This window comes from Ovis aries, chromosome 1, assembly GCF_016772045.2.
Source record: "Ovis aries strain OAR_USU_Benz2616 breed Rambouillet chromosome 1, ARS-UI_Ramb_v3.0, whole genome shotgun sequence".
Taxonomy (NCBI): domain Eukaryota; kingdom Metazoa; phylum Chordata; class Mammalia; order Artiodactyla; family Bovidae; genus Ovis; species Ovis aries.
The window spans coordinates 71,908,592-71,929,174 of NC_056054.1; the positions used below are offsets into that span (position 1 = coordinate 71,908,592).

At 43.2% G+C, this 20,583-nt stretch overlaps 2 protein-coding genes across 10 annotated transcripts in view; one reads left to right on the plus strand and one right to left on the minus strand.

The window, feature by feature from the left end:
- The window catches only part of LOC121819811 (glucocorticoid-induced transcript 1 protein-like), a 50,067-nt gene extending 48,374 nt beyond the window's left edge, over positions 1-1,693 (minus strand). For all 5 annotated transcript variants that reach the window (XM_042251172.2, XM_060400889.1, XM_042251167.2 and 2 more), the window contains exon 1: positions 736-1,693. In XM_042251172.2, the coding sequence (XP_042107106.1) occupies positions 736-1,505 (770 nt within the window). In that variant the 5' untranslated portion in view covers positions 1,506-1,693. The remainder of the gene's footprint in view (positions 1-735) is intronic.
- SLC44A3 (solute carrier family 44 member 3) overlaps positions 1,122-20,583 on the plus strand; it is an 84,566-nt gene continuing 65,104 nt past the window's right edge. For 3 of the 5 annotated variants that reach the window (XM_015092126.4, XM_042251142.2, XM_060400881.1), the window contains exons 1-5: positions 1,122-1,229; positions 1,692-1,799; positions 5,208-5,350; positions 7,777-7,913; positions 8,817-8,910. In XM_015092126.4, the coding sequence (XP_014947612.3) occupies positions 1,203-1,229; positions 1,692-1,799; positions 5,208-5,350; positions 7,777-7,913; positions 8,817-8,910 (509 nt within the window). In that variant the 5' untranslated portion in view covers positions 1,122-1,202. Of the gene's footprint in view, positions 1,230-1,404; positions 1,476-1,691; positions 1,800-5,207; positions 5,351-7,776; positions 7,914-8,816; positions 8,911-20,583 lie in introns of those variants that run through there. The other 2 variants (XM_042251152.2, XM_060400884.1) reach the window with 2 other exon arrangements.

The following is a 20,583-nucleotide window of genomic DNA, read 5'->3' on the forward strand; positions in this document are numbered from 1 at the left end:
CGGTGATGAGCCCAGAACCGAAGTCTCAGGCGCAGGGGAGCCTCTGTGTGTCCCTCCCACTCCCTGGCTACACCAGATCACTCCTCAGCCAGGTTTCTGCCCTCAGGGAGAAGCAAGGCTAAAAACAAAGGTTAACCTGGCAGCCCTGGGTGTGTGCGTAGGGGGAGGAGAGAGCGAAAGGGGGGCAGGGGGTCCACCTTCAGCGTTTAATGTCTCACCCCAGCACCACTTCTGTGTTGGTCAGCTATTCCCAGGGAGGACTCCCCACCAGTGGCTTCTGAGTTGTTACCATTTCTACTGTGAAGAGCCGTGAAAGCAGAACCTGAAGTCTGGTTCATCCCGTCTAACTTGGTGGCGTCTCCTCCTGCCACCCACCTTCTACATGTTCACAGATTAAGCCAATCTTTAGATTCCCCAGCCTTTTTATTTCTTTTTTACTTCCTAGAACCTGCGGTTCCCCCAGCTGTTTTAGTTTCTCCACGCGTCGTGGGAGAGCAGCCCCGGGTCGCATGCTGGTGCTGAGAACCACCTTGACAGCCCCTCGAGTCTCGGGGTCCAGCTCTCCTAACTCTACAGCTTGCTGGCTGTGTGTCCCCCAAATTACACGGCTACTGTCCGTGCCTCGGTTTGCCTCGTCTGTAGATTGGGGCAATGGCAGTTTCTGCCTGGTTGACTCTCTCATCATGCCTTTGAAAGCGGTTAGAACAGAACCCGGTGCAGGGAAAGGGCACTCACCTGTTAGCCATGTAGATGTAATTCGGCATACCGCCGTGGCCCGCCCTCGGCAATGGTTTCCTGAGACTTTCTATTTCCTGCTGTCTGCGTGGCCGCACGCTAATCAGGCCCCAGCGGGGCGCGCGCAGGGTCGTGGCGAGGCCAGCGGGGACCTCACGCTTCAGCGGGCTACACGGGCAAGTCGGGAGTCGCACCGCGTGGTGGTTTAGACGAGCGGCGAAGAGCCCCGGTCTCGGGGCAGGTGCGCGGGGACTCGCGCGGATCGGCGGGTGCACCCGAGCGGCCCCGGGTGCGCGCGGGGGCCGGGGGCCGCTCAGGATGGCGCACAGGGCGAAGTCCGTGGCGCTCGGAGGCTGCCGCGGGGCGGCGCTGCGCCCCTTCTTGCCGGTCGGCCGCCGGGCCCCGAGCCGGCCCGCAGCGGGCTCGGCGAGGGCTCCCAGTGCGCGGCCCCCGGCGCGAAGGGCAAGATGCAGTGCCTCGGAGCGGAGCACCTGGTAAGGCCCGCACCTGGCCCCAGGGGAGGGATCGCGCGCGGGGAAGGCTCGGGCCCCTCCACGCACCTGCCCCGCGGGGACGCTTCCTCCTCCCGGGATCCCGGGGACCGACCTCCCGCCGCTGCGCCGCCGCCTCCCGGGGGCACCTGGCGGGGCACCGCGAACCCACTCGGCTGCTCGGGCGGAGGCGCGGGAGAGGCTGGCCTCTAGGCCCCAACTTGGGGCCGCCTCTAGGTGCGCCTCCAGGTAAGGACTCGGCGGCTGGGAACTTCTCATCCGCTCCGCACAGGCAGGTGTTTCAAAGCATTCGCGAACGTTTCGGGAGGCCACGTTAAAAAAAAAAAAAGAAAAGAAAAGTTATTTTGAACAGTCTTCGAGTAAGTTTGGGCTCATTTTCTAGGTTGGGACCTAAATATATGATTATCCTCTTTTCCTAAACACTCTTCCTTCTTTTTCTGGAAGGATTCCGCAGAAAGAATCCCCACGCAAAGACAGTGGCGACCTCAGATTTATAGGAAATGCACAGATACGGCATGGTTGTTCCTGTTCTTTCTCTTCTGGACTGGTTTGGTAAGTGTGGGTGCCTGGCAGGGAAAAGACCAGAGTGTGGTGTGTGTGTGTCCCGAAATAGCTGTGCCCCAAGTATAAATCGCGTCCCTGGGCGGGGGTGAAGTGAGGTGGGGGGTGAGGGTTCCAGGTTGTACTAGGTAACAGGTTGTGCCACGGCTAGAGACGTTTGCCACAGAGCAAATAGCAGTTCTCAGAAGTGCCAGTCAGGTATCTCTTAACCTTGTAGGCTCAGTAGATTGGAGAGGCTGGCTTATTACCATGGGCCACTTTCTAACACAAGACGGCATTGGGAAATGAGAACCACCGTCTGCAGTGGGATTGCCATTCAGTAGGCCTCTTAGTACCAGCCCACTGAGGGGGAAGTTCTTGTACCATCTGGTCTCAGTCCCCCGCATAAAATGTTCCTCTCACAAAGGGATATCCAGGTAAGCCTAGAAATAAATTCCTCTTACTTTAGCTGAGTGTAACTTGCTCTTGGAATGTTGTGTTTAGCAGGTGAACAAGCCTTTGCTATAAACCCTCTAGTTGGATAGGAAATGAGGTTTGTGCCCACTCTAGTTACCAGGTGTGTGTGATTGCTGGTAGACCTTCCATTTTAGTCCTGAAGAGTCTCTTGGAAGCTGAACTTTGATGCTTTTATAGCTTATTTTAGAGTTGTAGGTAACAGCAGAAAAAGGCTCACTTGAGTTCTTAAAATATCATGTTCATGAAATCCTCCATTTCAGATGGAGGCATGCTGTCTCTTCATGGTAAATGCTTATAAAGCCTGACAGTGGCTACCATGTAATTACCTTTGTTGAAAAGAGTTAAATTTGAATAAACCCTAAAATATGATCTCTTTCCAAGCTAGAAAGGCATTTACTCACTTGACTTACCGACTAGTTTCACACAGATAGGTGAATAACAGGCACAGCGGAAGGCTGGACCTTAAAGGCATAACCATATGTTCTGTGTTGCCTCTATAATGACCCCTGCAGCTTTTCTCTAGAAGTTGGGAAAAACTATACCTATAACACCTCCTCTTAAACTTTCCACAGATGCTGGTGTTTCTCTCTTGGTCTGCTGTTGTATAAATGTAGGGAGCAGCTGTTCTGTCAGTTCCCGGCTGCTTTGAACTTGGGCTGTTAATGATCTTCCCTAGCCTCTCCACAGCTCAAACCCAGTGCCTAACTATCAAACCTTCAGCCGGCAGTTGTCTGGGGAAAGGATTTATAGATGGCCCATCACAGCCGAAAGATCTAAGAACCATCAGAATGGTGGCACAAAGCTGGAGATGGCTTCAAATTTACATATCATTTGCAAAATAAACCTGAAAACTTCAGTGTGCCCATGTTCTCTTTACTGTATTAAATTTGAGTAATGATAGTTCTTCCTGAGGTGACTAGCTTTTATCTTTTGCAATATTTTTTTATCCGCAGCCAAGAGGGCAAGGATGTTATTTCTGCCTCTGCTGTTTGGCTTTCTGGTCTTTGTTGTGACATCCTGACCAGGAACAAGGCACATGCTGGATGGAATTATTGATGGTGCTGTCCTGAGCTGGGGCTGAACAAATGAGGTTTGGGTGAGGGACCAGAATTATGAACCGGGACAGTCTATGGCAAACAGAAAGAGTGCCAGCCTTTCTTTATATATACAGAACAGAACCCGCTCAATTCTGGGCCATCTCTGCCTGTGCTCCCTCCCCAGTGTCCTCTCCCACCTTGCCTTTTCTTACTCTTCTTTCAAGGCTCCTTTTTCCGTATCTTCCCACAATTGACTGAAACCTCCTTGAATAGCTCCACCATAACTGGTATACCCACCTACTGTTTGGAATTGCAATTGTGTGTTTGAAGTTGAAAGAAAATTTTAATGGTTTAATGTGGTAATATGACAGGGACTCAGAATTATCCAAATCTCCCTCCAGCCACCGGCCCCTCCCACCAAAAAAAAACCCTTGCCCTCCTGGGCAGGAGCTCCCCTTTATTATGAGATCTCTGCTGATCTGGGTGGAAGACCAGAACCCCTTTCCTTTGTCTAAGTCTAAAGCCAATCAGAATCTGACCACACTCCAAAAGGCAGAGCAGGAAGGGGACCAACTGGGGACTGGGTCAGCCGATGGTGCCAGCCACAGGGGCGCACACCCACCCCCTCCCGAAGCCTGAGAGTAAAGGGTGAGGCATCTGTCCACTTGCACAGGTGACCCACTCATCCTGGAGTCTGACCTTGAGGTTGAGGAGGTACTGGTGGAATAGGAGTGGCAGAGACCCTCCTTCCCTGGGATGTCAGAAGTTTCTCAGCCCTGAGCCCTGCCTGTCTTCTAGGCTGTTTCTTGGGGGTTCGATTTTGTTTCTGTATCCCTTAGTAGGCACTTTAAGATGGTTATTTTGATTCCTGAATTAGTAATGAATGTAAAGTATCTGAAACATAATTGACTTTGGGAATATATACTTTTGGAACATCTGGTACCACAGTTATTTTTTCCAAATATTGAATGGTATTTTCTGTATTACAGATTGAGAAATTTGTGATACTAACCTTATGTTATGGGAAGATACAGACTCAATCTGAGTGGAGGGCCCATCAATGCATATTAAGGGACTAGTCACTTGAGCTGAAATATTAAATATTCCACATTCATTACAAAATTGGACAAAAGTGACTACAGATTGCATGATGTTCTTGTCCAGCAAAATTCCTGAAATTCCTTATGTATTTTAAGCACTTATTCCAAAGCACCATTTTCTCACTTGTTACAGACCATATTTTGGTATGTTTCAACTGTGTTGCTTCTACCCCTGAAGATCAGTGTCCCCTAAATACAAGATAAAAATAAAAGTGGAAGAGGAAGTAGGAGGAGAGAGAGGTGGAAGGGAGGAAAGGTAGATGGATAGAACCTCAGGGAAGGAAGCAGAGCCCCAGTGCCTTAGACACTGGGACAAAAGTTTGAGTTATCCTGGTGATCTTAGGCAAAAAGAGAAAATGACAGACTCTTGGGGAAGAAGGAGAGAAAGCAGAGAGGAATCTGCTTCAGAGTTTTAGAATAGTGTCCCTCCGTAACCTGGTAAAGCAAGTACTAGAGAAGCAGCACCCCCATCAGCGGTCCTCAACCTTATTGGCGCCAGGAACTGGTTTCATGGAAGACAGTGTTTCCACGGACGGGGATGGGAGATGGTTAGGGGATGATGCAAGCTTATTATATTTACTGTGCACCTTATTTCTCTTATTACATCAGCTCCATCACAGATCGTCAGGCATTAGATCATGGAGGCTGGGGACCCCTAATTGATCTGCCTTGCTGGTGTCACTGCTAAAGCAGGGAAGTGCATTCGTGCTGGGGAGATTTGATTTTACCAGGTTCCATTTTAAGGATGTGAGGGCTGCTTTCCAGCCTTTTGGCCAGGCTCTCACGTGCCACTTGGGTTTTGCCAGGCGTTCATCATGGGCTACTCAGTGGCAGCTGGAGCCACAGGAAGACTCCTTTTCGGCTACGACAGCTTTGGGAACGTGTGTGGCAAGAAGAACTCCCCCGTAGAAGGGGCTCCTCTTTCAGGGCAGGATATGACTCAGAAAAAGTAAGTGTTGAAGTAAGTCCTCAACCTACAGAGGGGCTAGAGTTCACAACTTTGTATAAATTAGTCATTTTGAGCCTGGAAACTGATAGCTCACTCAAAACTCTATCAAGCCAACTCATAAAAGGAAATTTTGATATGGTAGTAAGGACACAGGTTTTAGTATCAGCCAATCCCAAGTTCAAATTCAATCCTTGCTGCTTTTCAGCTGTGTGACTTTGAGCAGGGTACTTAACTTCTCTGAGCTGAATTTTCATCTTCTTAAACCAGTTATTATACCTATCTCATAGGCTGTTTTCAGGATCCACTGAGACACTGCATGAGCTAAGGCTTAATAAGTGTTAATTGTCACTATTATTATTCATTATGTGTGTGTGTGTGTGTGTGTGCTTAGTCATTCAGTCATGTCTAACTCTGCAGCCCCATGAAATGTAACCCTCACCATGGAGTTTTCCAGGCAAGAATACTGCAGCTGGTTGCCATTTCCTCTTCCAGAGGATCTTCCCAACCCAGGGATTGAACCTGCATCTCTTAAAGTCTGCTGCATTGGAAGGCGGGTTCTTTAGCGCTAGCACCACCTGGGATCAGAATCATGTTACTAACTATACACCAAAGAGAGTATTGTTTCTATGTGGAAATACCTCAATCCCACCTGGGGATGTTGAGAACCTGTGTCCCACTCTCTCCCAGCCTACACTCTCAGCTATGGCACCGTGGTGCATACTCTTATCTCCCTGACTCCAAAAGAGAAACCAAAAGGGGAGAGAAAAGACAGGACTCCCCCAAGGGGAGAGAAATTCCTGGCCATGATTTTCTAAGATGAATAAGGCCTTATAATAATTTCAAGACTTGATAATCAAAAGCAGCTCCTAGAAAAGACATCTTAAGTGTATAAGGTCCTGGGTATAAGTTTGGAGTCACCAAATACAGATCCCAGAGCAGGCCTCTTCTACCCCTGAATGTTGCTCTCCAGTAGGGGGCTTTGCATTGCTGGAAATGGATTGCCCCGGGGCCATTTCCCCCTACACTTGTGGGTGTCACTCACAAAGAACACAGGGAGGAAGAGGCTTCCCAGATACACCTGTGCTTCTCTTTGGACACTGCGTTCATAATGCAGTGCTGGGAAATAGTCACCCTCTTTGAAATGAAAAGTATATATTTTATTATTAATAGCCAAAAGGTAGAAGCAACCAAGTGTCCAGCAGATGAATAGTAAACAAAATGTATATACATATAATGGGATAATTTTTTAGCCTTTTTAAGGAAAGAAATTCTGACGCATGCTATAACATAGATAAATCTTGAGGATATTATGATAAGTGACGTAAGTCAATCACAAAAAGATAAATAGTTTGATTCCACTTATATGAGCTGCCTAGAGTAGTCACATTCATAGAGACTGAAAGTAGAATGGTGGTTGCCAAGATTTGGGGGTGATGAATTATTATTAAGTGGGTACAGAGCTTGTTTTATAAGATGAAAAGATTCTTGTGGGAGGAGGGGTGGGGTGGGTGGTAGTGACGGTTGTACATCAACGTGGATGTGGTTCGTGCCACTGCACACATAAAATCTTTAAGATGGTAAAATTTTATGTGTATTTTACTGCAATTTTTAAAACTTAATAAAATAAGTAGAATAAAGTATATAGTTATCATACACTTGGAAATCTGTTCCCCCATCTCCTGTTACACCACCACCCCCCTTCCAACCCCAGTTGAGGAAAAAGAAGCTTCTGGGACCTCTTCTCCGGGTCTCTCTCCTGGAGGACTGCCTACAGGGCTCTTGACCTGACATTGCTCTGATCTCAGCAGCTGGGATAAGTGTAGGGCAAGGGTCTGGGAGCTGCCGCTGCCAACCCTCACGTGACCTTGTTAATGGCAACAAGCAGTTTTGTTCTTGTGCCCAGTGACTGGGCAGCTGCAGCAGGAAGGGTCTCGAGTTTCCTGGCTCAAACTGGGAGGCAGGGGGAGGGGTAAGCCTTTAATTCACAACCTTGGCCTCCTCCTCTCCCCTTCTCACTTCCCTGGGTTGAGCTATTCTCTGAGATATAGTTGAATTCACTATGCTTTCTGTGGACTTCACTGATGCACTGGCCTCACCTAGGGAACCCAGGCAGTGTTATCAGTCCTTTTTGCTTCTCAGCGACTTCCTCCCAGAACACCCTAGTGTTATCAACATCCCAGAAAATGCTGAATCTGGAAGAGGGAAGTTTTGTTAACATTTGAATACAGCTCCCAAACTGTACAACTCCATAGATGACCCAGGTGGGCATAATACTTGTTAAATTATGCAGGAAGTATTTGATGATGAAAGTTGGCTTTAATTATTCCCATGTTTGATAGCGTGTGGCTATCTTTTAAGTCCCACAATTAAACTCAACAACAGGAAATGCTCTACGACATTCTCTTTCTGTTTCATCTGCCTCCTAGACACGTGTTTTTTATGAATTCCTGCAACCTGGAAGTCAAGGATGTGAGGCTCAGTTCCACCGTTCTCTGTGTATCCAGTTGTCCTGAAGAGCAGCTTGATACCCTGGAAGAGGTCCAGCTCTTTGCAAACACCAGTGGTGGGTACCAAAGGATGGGGTCTCTATTCTCCCTGAGGCTGGGGATCATGGCAGGGTAACCTGTACAGACATAGATGAGATCACTTGCCTTGCTTCTGCTTCCTCTGCGAAGTGGGAAATTGTCTTTCCTTGTGGGTGCCTTTCCTTGTGTAGAAAGGGCCATAAACATTTTCTCCTGAGCTTAATTGCGTTCAGGTTTATCTGGAATTCATCTGAAACCCTAGCTGTTCTCTGCTCACTGCCAGGGTCTGGTCTGCCGTAGAAAGTGGGAGGGAACAGCAGACATTGAGGGCCTGAAGGCAGGGTCAGACGGAGGTCAGAGAAGCGCACTTGGCAGGTCCAGTCCTAGAGAGGCACCCACAGGCTTCGGGTTGAATTGCCAACAAGTATGTTCTTTCATTAAAATATTCGGGCTGTGGATAGTTTCACTGACCAGTGGGACAGTTGTACGTTGTTCCAAAAGCACTTAACTTGCTCTGAGCCTGCTTTTCAGATTTATATTTTAAGGATTAAACAAGCAAAGGGAAGTAAGAAATTCGAGGCAGCCCACTGCAAATTTCATCTGCCTAAGAAGTGGGGTGCCAGATTTTTAAAAATTATTTGCAAGACTGGGTTAAAAATATCAAGCCTATATAATAAATCATCTTCAAATCATTTTGTTACCAATCATTTTATAACTTGAATTTGGCATTTTGGAGAGAGGAAAGCAGAGAACCTGATTTGATCTCAACTGGATGCTTAATTCTTTTTGTCTTTAGGACACCCAGAGACCTGTTTTCTGTTAATGGTTTATTCTGTCTTTTCCCCAGTTGGGTAAAATGACTATGGTTTCTTTACTAGCTCCCCTAGAGAGATAAGTATAATGTAGGAAAATGGTATAGCCTGTGTGTTTTCTGCTTCCAGGATCCTTCCTGTGTGTTTATAATTTGAATTCCTTCAACTACACCCAGATTCCAAATGCGGATTTGCTGTGCCCCAGGCTACCAGTTCCCCCAAGGTAAGAGCTTTCAAACGTTTTCCTTATCCACTAACAAAACTTATTGGGTACTTGGTGAGAGTCTCTTACGTTCTCCATAAGAAGCAGGCCTTGGTGGGCAAGGCCAGATGGTCAACACACCTTTTTTCTCAGTGAGAATAGAAAACAGATCCTTCTCAAGAACATCACTCAGCAAACTGCTTTCACAGTCTTATTCATCCCTATCAACTAGGGCAATACCTGGCACAGAGGAGGTCTCCTGTAATTAAAGCTCTAAGGGTGTAGTTGCACTGCTGTGATTAATGGCTCACGTGTGAGCCATTGAGAAGGCTGAGGGGGGAAATGCAATTAATTATCACCACCACCATCAGGATGCTGAGAGGTACTGAAGAAGGACTTAGGTTTATTTTGCATTACCATTCTTTTGAAAATTATATGTTTACAGTGAATGAGACCTCTGTGCAAAATCCCTTCAAGATAATCACAATTTAAGTAGAACCAAGGCATTATGCCAGCTCCCTAGTATAATGTTCATCAAATTTGTGGTCAGGATTCCCAGTAAGAAGTGCATTACATCACAACTCCAGTATACACATATCTTCATACATACTGATGTATATGGAAACAGAAATAAAGTCTCACAAAACAAGACTTCTTCCTTACTAATAGTTCCTAGTCTGTTTCAGTTTTTTAAAAAGTAATATATTTCATAATCTTCTAAGAGCTTGAAAAATGCTGAGATAGCAGGTGCTAAGAAAAATGAGTAGATTTTAACAGAACAGGGGGAAGACTATAGGTAAACCATCCTTGTGTCCTTTTCCAAAATACTCTGTGTTATAAGTAATTGAAAGAGGAGAGAATTATTTCCGGAGGAGAATACCATACTATTTTTCTGTAATACCTTTTTTAAAATTTGATTTCTTATTAGATGTCATAAACATATCTCAATGAAACATAACTAAATCCAGAAAAAAATAAAATATTCCAGTAACTCAAAGAAAAATGATTTAATATGTGGAGAGAAGTTTTTTTTTAACTTTATACCCTTTGACCACATCTCCCCTTCCGCCCCCACCCTGCGGCTACTACATTCTGTTCTCTGCTTCTGTGAGATAAACTATTTTAGCTTCCACATATAAGTGAGTTCATGCAGTGTTTGTCTTTTGAGAAGGATTTTTAAAAGAACACTATGTGTGTTCTGGGCCTGAAGAAGGAATTGAAAGAGAATAAAATATCTAAGGCTGTAATTTAACCAGAGTTGAATAAACTGTCCTCTTACTATCAATGGGATGATTACTGTAATTCCCTGGGAAGCTTATATTTTGATATTGATGATAATAACAGACATCTATTGAGTCTGATGCTTGCCCAAAAATTATCATGTACTTTTCTAAGCTCTTAACATGTGCTGATTTACTTGGGCCTCATAAAACCTATGTGTTGTAGATATTTCCATCCCTATTTTATGGCTGAGAAAGCTATTGCAGAGGCAGGTTAAAGTTATACAAGTGGAAGAGCTGGCATTCAAACCCAAACAGCGTCCACGTTTGTTCCTGTAACTCTAAGCAAACAGGTCTTTGTTGGTTTTATTTTGTCTGGCAAACAGCCTAAAGGGCTCACACCAAGCTGGGGAGGGGATGGCGGGGTTGGTCCTGTACCCTGCGTCCTCGGAACACCATCTTTTCTACATCTCAAGCCAGTCTTAGTCCTTTCACCCCTTAAATGCAGACCTTTCCAACACTTAGCTTTTCAAGTGAAGACAAAACTGCTGATTGACTGGTTTTTCTTGGATGGAGTGAGGGAGATAAAAGTAGCCTCGAGGGCTCCATTTCCTTTTCCTACACAAGCAAGCAGTTGTTTTAAGATGGAAATTATCATATTTTATCATGGAAGAGCAGTGCCAAGAGTGAAAAGCTTGAAAACATGAGAAGTGGGACCATACAGCCAAGGAACGTTTTCTAAATACTTCTCTTTGATAAACCAATTGTTTCTTCTTTCTGGGTTGATCATGTGAGGTATAACACACCCTTTTAGAGCAATGACTGAGTATAGAGAAGGTTTGTATACCTAGGAACAAGCTGCTAAGAGCAGTGAAAAAATACTGCAGAAGATAGCAAGCAAGCATGTCTTTTTCCTTTTGGTGTTCAATGTAATATTGTATTTTGAGTTCCCACCCCCATTAGATTTTAGATTTAAAGTCTAAAAGGCTTGGGTTTTTCCCTCTAGTAAATTCTATTTCTAGCCTCTCACATAGGAGCCTGTGCATGTCACTGCATTGTTTGCTTGAGTAAATTCCATGTATAGGGTCATCTAAATACGCAATCAGCTCTCTAGATAGTTGCCTGTGTATTTGAGTGGCTTTCCTGGTGGGGGAGGAAAAACAGACGTGGGAAAGAAACCACCGTTTGTGGACCAGTAGACACATCCCCTGCCCCAGCTCATTAATGTGCATCTGGTCCACAGCCTACCAGGGATGACCCACGCTTTACATGCCTCCCTCCATCATTCTCAGAACTAAGACGGAATCAGCATAGGGGAATTAAATGCCTAAAAAGCACAATATTTAACAAGCCATGTTGTCGAAATTAGGGTCTTATGGAGAATTGTGTTTGAGGAAAAGCAAATAAAATGACGTGAAATCTTTATCTGATCTTATTTTTTGAAAACACTAAATAAAAGTTCAGAAAGCATTTTCTTTCAAAACAATTCAGATTCTTTGGTGTTAAGACTGTTTAGTAATAGAAAAGAAAAAGAAATTCAAAATGTAAACACTGGAAAGCAGGAGTTAAAATTATTACTTTATATGTGGTAAGATATACATACTGCTTTATATGCCCTATGGTCCCAAGGGTTGCAAAGAGTCAGATGTGATTTAGCGACTGAACAGCAATGTGGTAATAAAACTAATTGGAAAACAACAAATGATAAAAAAAAAAACTAAGGTAGCAGGGAACAAGATTAATATACTGAAATCTGTAGCATTCATATGTTTTCTGAAAAGACTGCTTTTATCACAGCAGGAAAAAGTATATACAAAAAAAGTCTAGAAATTAACAAGAATGTATAAGAACCACAGGATGAAAGCTTACATATGCTTCTGAGGTACAAAATAATCTTGAACAAATAGGAAGATAGAATGTCTTCTTGATGGTATGACTCAACATGTTAAAAATGTTACTTCCCTCGACACTATTTAAGATGTTATTTCTAAGTTGAAAAATATAGGTTTATCATGATTAAAATAAATATAATAGGATTTTTTCAGTAGCTAGATAAGCTGATTTGAATGTCTGTAAGGAAAAAAATTCTCTTAAATGACCATGAAAAATCTGAAGAAAACAATGAAGGAAAACTAGTCCTTCCAGTTTTTAAACCATGTTTAATAATTGAATAGTGTGGTACTAGTTCATATGTAGAAAGGTCAGTAAAGGATACTAGATAATCCAGGAACAGGAATTCTTACAAGAATTTAGTACACGATAAAAAATGGCATCTCAAGTCAGTGACAGAAACTTGGACTATTCAACAAGTGGTGTTGGGACAGCTGGGGAGGAATCCAGAGGGAAAAACTGGATCTATACCTCATGGCTTATATGGATAAATTCCAAATAGATTAAAGATCTTAACTGACAAAGTGAAATCAGGAAGTACTAGAAGGCAGGGGAGAATTCTCTTATAACCTGGAAGTAAAGAAGGCTTCTCCCTATGACTTAAAATTCAGGAGACATAAAACTAAAAACATCAGTAAATTTGGCTACATTAAAAAGAAACATTTCTGCATGACAAAACAGTAGAAGCAAAATTAACAGGCAGATAAGTTACAATTCATATAAAAAAAGATTGACCTCTAATTTATGAAAGGTCTTACTAATCAACTTTTAAAACACCAGTATCACGATATAAAACTGAAATGAGAATATGAATAGATGCTTCAAAGAAAAGTGCAGTATTTTTTAAAGATACTAAAAAAGACTGAACCTCCCTTATAATAGGGGAAATTCCATTTAAGACTCTGATGTTTTCACCTCATAGACTCAGTTCAGTTGCTCAGTCATGTCTGACTCTTTGTGACACCATGGACTGCTGCACACCAGGCTTAGACTGGCAACATGTTTTTTTTTTTTTTAAGTTAAAAGCACGCTTTGCAAAAGGGTAGGGAAATAGGCACTTTTATACAGTCCTGAAGCAGGATTCTAAGGCGGGTAGTTCATCAGCATTCATCAGTCACGAATGCATAATACATGCTCTCATTTATTTGCATTGAAGTATGGCTGATTTACAATACTGTGTTAGTTTCAGGTGTACAGCAGAGTGACTCAGTGTTTTTTCTGATTATAGCTTATTACAAAATATTGAAAATAATTACCTGTATAATATAGCAAATTCTTGGTGCTTACCTGTTTTATGTAGAGTAGCTTTTATCTGTTAATCCCATACTCCCTCCCTCTTCCCTTTGGTAGCCTCAAGTTTGTTTTCTATGTCTGTGCGTCTGTTTCTGTTTTGGATATAGATTCACCTGCATTACTTTTTAGATTCTGCATTCTAAATGATATGATATTTGTTTTTATCTGCCTGGCTTACTTTACTAAATATAATGTTCTCTGGGTCTCTCCATGTTGCTGCAAATGGGAATATGTCATTCTTTCTCATGACTGAATAATATTCCATTATATGTATATTCCACATTATCCATTCATCTGTTGATGGACAAGCATTGCTTCCATGACTTGGTTATTATAAATAGTGCTGCTATGAACATTGGTGTGCCTCTATCTTTCCAAATTAGAGTTTTCATTTTTTTCTGGCATGTGCCCAGGAGTGGTATTGCTGGATCATATGATAGCAGTGTTTCTAGTTTTTTAAAGAAATCTCCATACTGTTTTCTCTAGTGGCTGCACCAATTTATATTTCCATAAATGGTTTACAAAGTGGTGTAAAAGGAACATAAGTGCTCCCCTACTGGGTGCATATATATCAATGAGTATAATATCCTCTTCTTGTATTGATCCCCTTTTCATCGTTTAATGCTCTTCTTTATCTTCCTTTATGGCCTTTGTTTTAAAGTCTATTTTTTCTATGAGTATTGCTACCTCTGCCTCCTTCTTGTTTTCTTTTTTTTTTTTCTGATTATAGCTCATTGCAAAATTTTGAAAATAATTACCTGTATAATATAGTAAATTCTTGTTGTTTACCTATTTTATGTAGAGTAGTTTTTAATCTGTTAATAAAACTCCCTCCCTCTTCCCTTTGGTAGCCTCAAGATTGTTTTCTATATGTGTTAGTCTGTTTCTCTATACCCTCACTTTCAGTATGTGTATGCCTTTTGCCCTGAAGTGAATCTCTTGTAGGCAGCATATTGTACATTCTTGTGTCTTTTATCCAATCTACCATGCTGTGTCTTTTGATTGGAGCATTTGGCCCATTAACATATAAAGTAATAATTTATAAGTATGTACTTAATGCCATTAAAAAAATCTTTTTCAAGTTCCTTTAATTTTATGTTTATTATTTTTAAATATTTATTTATTTTTTTGGCTGTACTGGGTCTTAGTTGTAGAATGCAGAATCTTTGAACTTTGTTGCAGCATATGGGATCTTTTAGTTTCCGCATGTGAAATCTAGTTCCCTGACCAGGGATCGAACCCAGGCCCCCTGCATTGGGAATGCGGAGTCTTAGCCATTGGACCAACAGGGAAGTTCCCTTACTGCCAGTTTAATCTTTGTTTTCTAGTTGTCTTCTAGTTCTTCTTTGCTTATTTCTTCTATTTTTCCTTTTGTGATTTGATGACTCTCTGTTGTAGTATGTTTGATTTCCTTTCCTTTTGTTTTTTGTGAATATAGTCTATATTTTTGATTTATGGTTGCCATGAAGTTCAAGCATATTAACTCATGACTGTATCTACTCATTTTAAACTAGCAGTCATTTAAGGTCAAACACATTGTAACAGATTTGCATTTTTGTACTCCCTTCCCTCACATTTTGTTTTCTCGATGTTGTATTTTGTATCTTCATGCTTATCGTTTTACTATTTGTGCCTTGCTTAGTTGTTTAGTTATGTCCGACTCTTTGCAACCCCATGAACTGTAGCCTGCCAGTCTGCTCTGCCCATGGGAATTCTCCAGGCAAGAATACTGGAGTGGGTTGCCACGCCCTCCTCCAGGGGATCTTCCCAACTCAGGAATCAAACCAAGGTCTCCTGCATTGCAGGCAGATTCTTTACCAGCTAAGCTATCAGGGAAGCCCTCTTTCACTATTTAATGTAGTTATATATATATATTTTTTTTTTTCTTTTTTACAGTTTTTTGATTGTTGTTTTGTCTATATGCTGGCTTATTTAAGTGATCTTCAATCCTTTTATGATTTGGCTTTCCTATTATGATTTTCCCTTTCCTATAGATTCTTACTACCTTTCTATTCAGAGAAGACTCTTCAATATTTCTTTTAGGGTAGGTTTAATATTGCTGATTCTTTTTGCTTTTGCCTGTCTGAGAGATTCTTTATCTCTCCTTCTGTTCTAAATGATAAGCATGCTGGATAGAGCATCCTAAGTTGCAGGTTTTTCCCTTTTAGGACTTCGAATTTATCTTGCCACTCCCTTCTGGCCTGCCAAGTTCTGTAGAGAAATCAACTGAGAGCTTTAAGGAGATTCCCTTGTAACTGACTCTTTGTTTTTCTCTCACTGCCTTTGGAATCCTCTTTATCTTTAACATTTGCCATCTTAATTATGAGATGTCTTGGTGTGAATATTCGTGGGTTCTTATTGTTTGGGACCCTCTGTGCTTCCTATACCTGACTATATGTTCCCTTCTTTAGGTTTGGGAATTTTTCAGCCATAATTTCTTCAAATGCATTTTCAACAACCCACCACCTTCTCCTTCTGGAATGTCTATCATGTGTGGGTTGGCGCATTTCATGTTATCCCATAGGGATCGTATGTTGCTCTCATTTGTTTTCATTTGTATGTCCACCTGCTGTTCTAACTGGGTGATTGCCATCATGCTGTCTTCCAGATCACTTATTCATTCTTCTATAACATTTATTCTGCTATTAATTACCTCTAGGTTGGTTTTTATCTTGGCAGTTGAATTGTCCTTTTTTGATCAGTTCATCTTTATAGTTTTTAGTTCCTTGTTACAATGATCTCTGTTTCTGTCAATAATCTTTCTTAATTCAGTTAGCACTTTTATTGCCACCTTTTTGAACTTGGGGTCTAGTGGATTAGAAAGGCCTGTTTCATTATTCATCATTTGTTCTTTTGGGGGATTTCTCTTGTTCATTTAATTGGGAGGAGTTCCTCTGCCTTTTTATTCTATTTAACTTTCTTTTTCTTTATAAATTCAGGAGAAACAATTATCTACTATGGTCTTGAAGAGAAGTTTTTATGTGGGGGCATCCCCGTGTAGCCTCTGCATGTCCAGTGTCTTTGGTGTAAGTTGCTGGCTTCCATATGGCTGCCAGCGAGGACTTTTCTCAGAGTTTGCTGGCCATTTTGCCCTTTGTGGGGAGGGTTGTTTCCAGAACCTGTGCAGGATATGAGGGGGGGCTTCCCTTTTGCTCTGTGGCTGTTGTGACTCTATTAGGAGCTCCTCAGTTATTGAATTAGAAACCCTAAAGGTCAGGGTCAGTGAGGCTTTATGGCCCTTGAGTGTGTTCCCCTACCCCTACGGAGGTGATTGCTGAAGCAAGTGAGGCCTCTGTGGTCACAAAGGACCTATAGGTCCCCATGGCTCTGCTTGGAAGCAGCCCAAGATCACATCCCTCTCTCTGTTGTGTTCGTCCCAGATCTAATGCAAGGCTGCGGCATGGAGTAGGCTGGGGCTAGGGGTTGGATGTTGTGGTTGCCCAAGTTTATGTGCCTGTGCCCCCCTACCAGGATCTATGCTGCCTCTGTGCCAGTCTTCTCCAGGACCTGTCTGCCCCAGATTTAGGGCGAGGCTGTGGCGTGATGTGGGCGAAGCTGAGGAGCTCTCACTGGGAGAGGACTTGCCACTTCTGAGTGCACGGACAATGGCCATCGCCGCCCCACCCAGACCACATTCCAGGCCCTCTGTGCAGTTTCTGTGTAGCTAGATGAGTCCCAGGGCCTGTCTGCCCAGCCCTTAGCCTCTGTGCAGTTTCTGTGTAGCTAGATGAGTCCCAGGGCCTGTCTGCCCAGCCCTTAGCCTCTGTGCAGTTTCTGTGTAGCTAGATGAGTCCCAGGGCTTGTCTGCCCAGCCCTTAGCCTCTGTGCACTTTTGGCACCTCCCTGTGCTCACCCCGCCAATGGCCGATGTGGTTCCACTCGCCCCGTGCGTGACTAAACAGTGTCCTGTGTGGCTTCACCTGCATCACACCCCAGGTGCCCTGGTCTGTTTCTGCATAGCTGAACTGAATCTGTGCCCTGATCTTGTACCAGGCTGTGGTTTGGAGTGAGCAGGGCCAGGGTGTTTGCCCCTTCTGATTGAGTGTGGTGAGCTGGCAGCCACCAGTGCACGGCTCTCTCCACCCTGATTCCCAGCAAGCCAGCATGCACACACTCTGTGTAGGTGGAATCTAGGCTTCTCTAGTCCTTCTCTCTGTCTCTGCAGATTTTCCAGCAGTCACGGGGGCTAGTCTTCTCCGCACGGGAGCCCAGGATGTGGATGCCCAGATTGTGGCTCGACAGCTTGCTTTTCAGGGGCACAGGTCCCAAGGCAATGCCTTTTTGTCCCAGCCAGTTACATGGAACCACTTTTTCTTGCAGGTTTGGTTGTATAGGAGTTCTTCTGCTGGTTTCCAGTTAGTTTCCTAAGAGAATTGTTCCACATGTAGATGTATTTTTGATGTGTTTGTGGAGGTGGGATGTGTTCCACATTCTCTTGATCCCCCTCCCTACTTCTCAAAGGGGACGATTTAGCCATTTTGAAGCTACATATTATGGCTGATTATAAGAGGCCCTAGGACCAGTGATTCTCCAGTAGCAATAAACATACCCAATGTCCAGAGCTTGGTTTCTAAGTGCTGTTCTCCAAAGGGTCTGATTTTAGGGCTTGAATGAGGGAAATACCAGATAAGCCTGGCATCATCTTGTCAAATTAGAAAGTAAGGAAGTGCTCAAGGGGGAAAAAAGGGATTGGCCATGTCAAAAGGACACAGGGGCCAACCTGAAATACCTCCCAGTGGACAAAGATGGAACAATTTGAGCAACTAACTAAATAACAATCATACTGGATTATAACCCAAAGAATATATATCCAGGAGTCCATACTTGCGTAAATAAGAGACTAAGTAATAAAGGGGAGGAAAGGGATAAATCTTTACAGAGGGATCTCTGATAATGTGTGTTGGTATTCCTCCTCTAGGATATGGAAGTTAATTTCCTTTTGAGAGCAGGCTGGACTTAGTGACTCACTTTTAAGAACAGAGTGAAGAAAGAGAAAAAATACTTGCATTCCAGCGGAGAAATCTGGCAGGGCCCAACCACCTTAACCAAGTGATCGTGGTCAAATTCAGCAGTGAAGTCAGGCTGCTGCCGTGTCCCCAGTGTAGTCCTCTGAGAGCACCTCCCCTTGGTGGCGTTCTTCCCCTAAACCCATTCAGTTCAGTCACTCAGTCGTGTCTGACCCGCTGTGACCACATGGACTGCAGCTCACCAGGCCTCCCTATCCGTCACCAACTCCCGGAGTTTACTCAAACTCATGTCCATTGAGTTGGTGATGTCATCCAACCATCTCATCCTCTGTCGTCCCCTTCTCCCACCTTCAATCTTTCCCAGCATCAGGGTCTTTTCCAATGAGTCAGCTCTTCACATCAGGTGGCCAGAATATTGGAGTTTCAGCTTTAGCATCATTAGTCCTTCCAATGAATATTCAAGACTGATTTCCTTTACGATAGACTGGTTGGATCTCTTTACAGTCCAAGGGACTCTCAAGAGTCTTCTCGAATACCACATTTCAAAAATATCAATTCTTTGGCACTCAGCTTTCTTTATACTCCAACTCTCACATCCATACATGACTACTGGAAAAACCATAGCCTTGACTAGATGGATCTTTGTTGGCAAAGTAATGTCTCTGCTTTTTAATATGCTGTCTAGGTTGGTCATAACTTTTCTTCCAAGGAGTAAGTGTCTTTTAATTTCATGGCTGCAGTCACCATCTGCAGTGATTTTGGAGCCCCCCAAAATAAAGTCAGCCACCGTTTCTATTGTTTCTCCATCTATTTGCCATGAAGTGATGGGACCAGATGCCATGATCTTCGTTTTCTGAATGTTGAGCTTTAAGCCAACTTTTCACTCTTCTCTTTCACTTTTATCAAGAGGCTCTTTAGTTCTTCTTCACTTTCTACCTTAAGGGTGGTGTCATCTGCATATCTGAGGTTATTGATATTTCTCCCAGCATTCTTGATTCCAGCTTGTGCTTCCTCCAGCCCAGCGTTTCTCATGATATACTCTGCATATAAGTTAAATAAGCAGGGTGACAATATTCAGCCTGACATACTCCTGTCCCAATTTGAAACTGGTCTGTTGTTCCATGTCCAGTTCTGACTGTTGCTTCCTGACCTGCCTACAGGTTTCTCAAGAGGCAGGTCAGGTGGTCTGGTATTCTCATCTCTTTCAGAATTTTCCACAGTTTATTGTGATCCACATAGTCAAAGGCTTTGGCACAGTCAATAAAGCAGAAATAGATGTTTTTCTGGAACTCTTCTTGCTTTCTCAATGATTCAAAGGATGTCGGCAATTTGATCTCTGGTTCCTCTGCCTTTTCTAAAACCAGCTTGAACATCTGGAAGTTCATGGTTCACGTACTGTTGAAGCCTGGCTTGGAGAACTTTGAGCATTACTTTACGAGCATGTGAGATGAGAGCAATTGTATGGCAGTTTGAGCATTCTTTGGCATTGCCTTTCTTTGGGATTGGAATGAAAACTGACCTTTTCCAGTCCTGTGGCCACTGCTGAGTTTTCCAAACTTGCTGGCATATCGAGTACAGCACTTTCACAGCATCATCTTTTAGGATTTGAAATAGCTCAGCTGGAATTCCATCACTTCCACTAGCTTTGTTCATAGTGATGCTTTCTAAGGCCCACTTGACTTTACATTCCAGGATGTCTGGCTCTAGATAAGTGATCACACCATCATGATTATCTGGGTTGTGAAGATCTTTTTGTACAGTTCTTCTGTGTATTCTTGCCACCTCTTCTTAATATCTTCTGCTTCTATTAGATCCACACCATTTTTGTCCTTTATTGAATCCATTTTGCATGAAATGTTCCCTTGGTATCTCTAATTTTCTTGAAGAGATCTCTAGTCTTTCCAATTTTATTGTTTTCCTCTATTTCTTTGCACTGATCACTGAGGAAGGCTTTCTTATCTCTCCTTACTATTCTTTGGAACTCTGCATTCAAATGGGTATATCTTTCCTTTTCTCCTTTGCTTTTCACTTCTCTTCTTTTCACAGCTATTTGTAATGCCTCCCCAGACACCCATTTTACTTTTTTGCATTTCTTTTTCTTGGGGATGGTCTTAATCCCTGTCTCCTATACAGTGTCACGAATCTCCATCTCATCAGGCACTCTATCTATCAGATCTAGGCCCTTAAATCTATTTCTCATTTCTACTGTATAATCATAAGGGATTTGATTTAGGTCATACCTGAATGATCTAGTGGTTTTCCCTACTTTCTTCAATTTAAGTCTGAATTTGGCAATAAGGACTTCATGATCTGAGTCACAGTCA